General features: G+C 27.5%; 1 protein-coding gene across 2 annotated transcripts in view; it reads left to right on the forward strand.

Annotated features, from left to right (window-relative positions):
- Window positions 1-3,452, forward strand: part of LOC107444630 (homeobox protein unc-4 homolog) — a 59,575-nt gene extending 56,123 nt beyond the window's left edge. The window contains exons 4-6 of one of the 2 annotated variants that reach the window (XR_011636845.1): window positions 666-818; window positions 2,132-3,064; window positions 3,165-3,452. Coding sequence is in view for 1 of the 2 variants with exons in the window: in XM_016058842.3 (XP_015914328.1) it covers window positions 666-818; window positions 2,132-2,562 (584 nt within the window). In the remaining variant the exon portion in view is untranslated. Of the gene's footprint in view, window positions 1-665; window positions 819-2,131 lie in introns of both variants that reach the window. The other variant, XM_016058842.3, reaches the window with a different exon arrangement.
- Window positions 3,453-5,677: the final 2,225 nt, after the last annotated feature.

Below are 5,677 nucleotides of genomic sequence, written 5' to 3' on the forward strand. Positions count from 1 at the left end.
TATATATATATATTATATATATATATAATATATATATATATATTTAATTTATTAAAAAGTAGTTTAAGTGTTTTGAATACACTTTTGTAGGTATGACTTTATCTCATGAAGTTTGATAAAATAAACTAATTATTTTGAATAACGCTTGTTACTAAAAAATAATAAATAGAAAATCAAGGCCGAAGTAAAGAAAAAAAGAATTAAATAAAAAAATATGTGTTTGAAAAAAAAATCTTTAAGAAACAATTTTTCTTTGAAATGTGATTTCAAAAAAAGACTTGTTAGATATTTGTTTCTGTTTTTACTGTTTAATGAACTTAAACATGATGAGGCCTATTAAAAGGGAAAAAATTTACTTTTTCTCTTATTTTCTATTCATTTATTTTGGGTGTAATAAAAACTAAGCTTCTTTGTTTGTATTTGTTTATCTGCTTATGTGTAAAAAATATAAAATGCCTTGAAACTAAAATTATACAAAAGTGTAAAATACCTCGTCTCATACTAAAACTATACACTTTTCTACGTTAGTCTTAGAATCTTGATTTTGAAAATCTGTAACTGTTGAGGTTATATGATACTTAAGCCGAGAAATTAAACACTGTTCTCAGATTGCAAATTATTTCTACATTTATTTATTAATTTAAACTCCCATGTGTACTTTGTAGGTAAAGGTGGTTCTAGTGGCATGGCTGAGTCAGTGCGACAAACATTAAGTGATCTAGTTCGTCTAAATCCTTGTAAAGATGCCGAATCTCTACTTGGAACAGAGCTACATCTATTACTGGATGGGATGGGATTCAGATTGCCACAAGTTTCAGGTAAACTCCCTATTTAAATTCTTATTTTCTCCCGTGTATCAGTCCCCATTTTCTCTCGTCAAAAAGAAAAACTTATTACTGGAAGAAAATAGTCTTTCAATAGTAGTATAATCATCGCGTACTCTTGTTATGAGAAAAATTTATCAAATTAATATTACCATAAATAAAATGGATAAACATAAGGACTTTATTGTTTCTACCAATATATGGGAAACTGTCCCGCTTTGGGAAATGTCCCCGAAATAAGCCTATGGGAAAATGTCCCGCTTTGAGATCGATTTTCGGACAAATTGCTCGATCGAATTTTAAAACACTTTTCCCCCTTTGGTTTGATTGCTTTTTAGTATAGAATTAAAAATTGGTTTCCGAAATTTAACAAATATTTAGGACTGGAACAATTGTAAAAATAGTTATAATAAATATAAATGTATTATTTTTAGCTTTTATCAGAAAATTTTCTATCCCATTTGTATTACAGTTTTCTGATCATTATCCCAAAAAGCTATTTTATGTTTTACAAATCATGCACAGAAAAATTAAAAGAAAAAGAACATAATGACGAATATTTAGCAGTCAAATATTTATGAAAATAGTTATATAATTATTGTACAATAAAAATGTAGTACTGTCAAACCTCGATATCTCGAACTTGAAGGGAGAGGAGGAAAAATTCGAAATACAGAAAATTCGAACTATCGAAAATCGCATGTTATCAATGGTAGAATAAAGGAAAATGCTCTTTACATACCTTACTTACTATTCCATATTTATTCTAAAAGCACTTTTTACACTTAAACAGATTCAATTGTTGTTTGCCTTAGAGATGTGTAAGAAAGTTAATCTATAACACTTTCTAAGTGGACTATAGCTTTAAATTTCTCCTCTGAATTCATCTGCCTCTCAATAAATCTCCTTACATTGTCCACTGCAGAAAGTGTTTGTTTGAGAATTGATTATGAGAATCGGCTTTCTATTCTTAATTTTTTTTTTCTTTTTTGGAATTTTTTTTTTATTTTCAGAAAAAAAAATCTACACTATTTATGGAAAAAAATTCAAGTTATCGAATGATTAGGAAAAAAAAATCGTGAAATCAAGGTTTTTTTAACATTGAGTGTATAGGAAATTTAAAGGGAATATTTTTACGTCGAAATATCGAAAAATTCGTGAAATCGAGGGTCAAGTTAGCGAGGTTCGACTGTATTTTATTTAAATTATTTACTATCCCATCACATTGATAGTTTTGTAATTATTATAAAAGAAGAAAGATATTTTAGGTTTTACAAATCATATAGAGATTTAACTTATAATTTCAGGTACAATGTCATATTCAACTGAAAACAGTGATCATCTTGACTATTCCGATGACGATGGAGACAATACAAACGATACTACCGAAGATCACCCTCACACCTCATCCTCCATGACACCCACCAAAGACCAATCATTAGACATTCACAAATCCAAAAACCCTTTTAGCATTGCAAACATCCTAGCTTCCGACAGCAATCGAAAAAGGGTCCATTCCCAATACATGCATCCCTATCCAGTCATGCTCCAACAACCAGCCGGATTCCTGGTTGCACAGAGAAGTGAAAATCTATCCCCCATGGGCCGAAGAACCAGCCTGACAGATAGTTATGTTAGTAGCTGTGGATCTTCCCCCATCAGCACAGATCGAGATGATTACGAAATGCCATCTCCATCTTCCTCTGCTACAAATCATCCGTTGCTGAATCCTGGATAAAAGAGATTAAGATTTTATTTTGATGGTTTTGGCTTGTCATTTACTCCGAATTCAACATTTGTCTGGTCATTCGTAAATCGTCATTCTTTGGACTTAAAAGTGAATGAATGCGTAATTGAATAAAGAAAAAAAAAGGTGAGGGATTTGTTCAGACCTAAATCTTTTCCTCTTGGTCTGTGCTTGCTTGAGGTGATTATCTCTGATTATTGAAAGTAATAATCGAGTTGCAAAATAAAAATTTGCTTTTAAATTATTAATCATAATATGAAATCTTGAATGCGGTTGTATAAAAAAATTTACCTTTGATTTGAAACTTTACTTTTTAAATTATACGAAGATACTTGATGGGTTTTAAAATGTTGGATACCAATAGATTTTGAAGCTATATTAAAAAAAATCATCTCACGAAATGTTAAAGGCCCTTTTCCCATCTTGGATTTTAAGTTAAACAACGGCATGATTTCTTGCACATATTGTTAAAAGCCCTTTTTTTCACCATCTTGTATTACAGGTTAGATTATTGATTTCTTTCATGGGCTTTAAGAGCTTTTTTCTCTTCTTGCTACGCGATGTTTTTGCTCGTTACAAACTTTTAATGGCAGTGAATCATTCGTTAGCTCAAAAACGTGCATTAATAAATTTTGACATTTACATCTCAATTGTAAAATAACAGGTATTGAGTAACAAGTATTAAGATATTCGTTCTTCAAAGATAATCATCAAAAGCAACAGTTTTAATCATGTAATGTTTGGAACCTTTTTTTGCAGTCATGAGAAATTCCATCATGAATGTAAACGTGTCATGAATAAATATTGTATGTCGTAAAGACGAGTGTATATATGTGTCTGTATAGAAATTTTCATGTATAAAGTATTTCATTTTAATTGGCTTTGTTGTGCTGTCTTTCATGTCTCGCCCTTCTTTACACAATACACAAAGATAAACCAACTGAAAGTTTGTAAAAAAAATTTTAACACACATGAAATGAAACTTGATCACATTTATGTACGAAATATTTATTTTACAATTTTTTTTTTTTAATGTTTCTAATTCGATTCGTAAGCCGATTGTGAGGCTTTTGTTTCCAAAATGAGATCATTTTACTTTTTTCAAAATTAACTCATTTCAAAGTTTCAGAAATATATTTGTCTATTTCTAACCTATTTGAATTCTGAAATTTCTTTCTCAATTATTTTTTTATGCTTTATTTACTTTTATCGGTACAAAGTGGTTTTTAATTAATTAAAAACCATATATCAGCAATCAAAAACCATGCCTAATTATAATTAATTAATTATAATTTGGGGAAAAAATTAAATATAAATTCAAAAAAAAAGTTCAATTGCTAAAAGTTAAGTAATGTTAATTTAATCTAAATAATGCTAAGTAATGTAATATTAAGAGTTGAGTAATTTTGTGAACAAGTTAACTTTTGAAATTAAAAAAAAAATATTTGTGGAAATACAACTATGATTAGAACCTACTCTTTTTTTCCTGCCAAAATGATCCATTAAAAAAGGGGGAAAAATAAATTGTTTCAAGACAAATTCGATTTACTCAAATAATTATCAGTATCTCTGTTTTAAAAATGAAAGAAATCACGCATTCTTTTTTTTTTAAATTAAAATTGCAGAATCATTTCATGGGAAGCCACTGATAAATTTTCTTTACCATATAATGGGAATTTTTTGGTACTGATTAAGTTTTAGAGTAATATAAGCTGTCCACAAACTTTCTGTTGTCATACGTTTCTGAACTTTATGGCAAACTGGAAGTGAATCATAACATTTAAAGTTTACGAACGCATAGTTATACGTTTACTCATTTAAAAGAACGATACATCAAAAAGATCAGAAAATAGCTTCTTTTTTTATTACTATTTGAACGAGGAGAATATACCACACTATTGGTAACCAGTATTTACCCTTTAAAATGAATGTAAATCAGGATGAACTTAATTTTAATCTTAAATTTTGACACATTAATTGAGATTTTATGTTTTGTTTTGTAAAATGTAGTTTTAGTGCTTTAAATGTGTCAAAAGAGAATTTTGAGTTACATTAATTTACATTCCCAATTTTCCCCCCGTGCTTTTCTGTTTTGAAACTGTCTTATATTATTTTTATACAGTTATTCAATACAATTCATGCTTTTATACAAAGTCACTTAGTGAGATTTTCTTACGCTCATGGTTATCCCAAATTATTAGCTAAATATATTTTGAAAGATATTGAATTTTGATTGTCCACATTATATCTGAAAACGAAAACAAAATCATTCTGATTTGCATAATTTTGGAAGCATCACATTTTGATTGGATTATTTTTCCAATATTGCTAGATCAATTAAGAATTGAACTAAACAAGAATTTTTTGAAACAATAATTTTTTTTCTTCTAAATTTAAAATATTTTGTATTGTTATTATTTCAAATGCAGAAAGTTTCTCATAGGAAAAATATAAATAATTTAAATTTAAAAGTTCTCATCTTCTTTCAATACTGGCACTTATACTATAACTAAGTGTTACTTTTTATACATGAAATTAATTACGTGTTTTTTTTCCTAAGGGAACATTTTCTATTATATTACTATTTTATATCTTACATTATCCTTATTATCATACCACATTACGTATGATTTGATGCTATTTTCTTCAAAGAAACATTATTTCTTGTAAAGAAAGCATTGAAGTTTTTTTTTAAATCATTGCACTTTGATGTTTAGTTATTTTTAATTATATTTTTGAGAAAATACCTTAAAATTTAAGATTTAACATCCCAAAATATTAAATGATTTTCACTTCCTTAATCTTTTAGGTTTTCGTTTATTACTTAAAAACTTTGCTTGAGAGGGAAATTTTAAAAATTAAATTTATTTTCATAACTTTAAATTTCATAATTTTATGTGCTAATTCTATTTTTATACAGTAAATAGCTTACTGATATAATAAGATTTATAACAAAGCTATTGTGAATGAGTTGCTGTTACTTTCAAACATATACATTTAATGGATATCATTTTCTGATTATTATTTCTATAAATAATTATTGTTTTTAAAAATTAAATACGCAATATGAACAATCCTAGAAAACTCAGAAAATTTTGAACCTTAT

The sequence above is a fragment of the Parasteatoda tepidariorum genome, chromosome 5, assembly GCF_043381705.1.
Source record: "Parasteatoda tepidariorum isolate YZ-2023 chromosome 5, CAS_Ptep_4.0, whole genome shotgun sequence".
Classification (NCBI taxonomy): domain Eukaryota; kingdom Metazoa; phylum Arthropoda; class Arachnida; order Araneae; family Theridiidae; genus Parasteatoda; species Parasteatoda tepidariorum.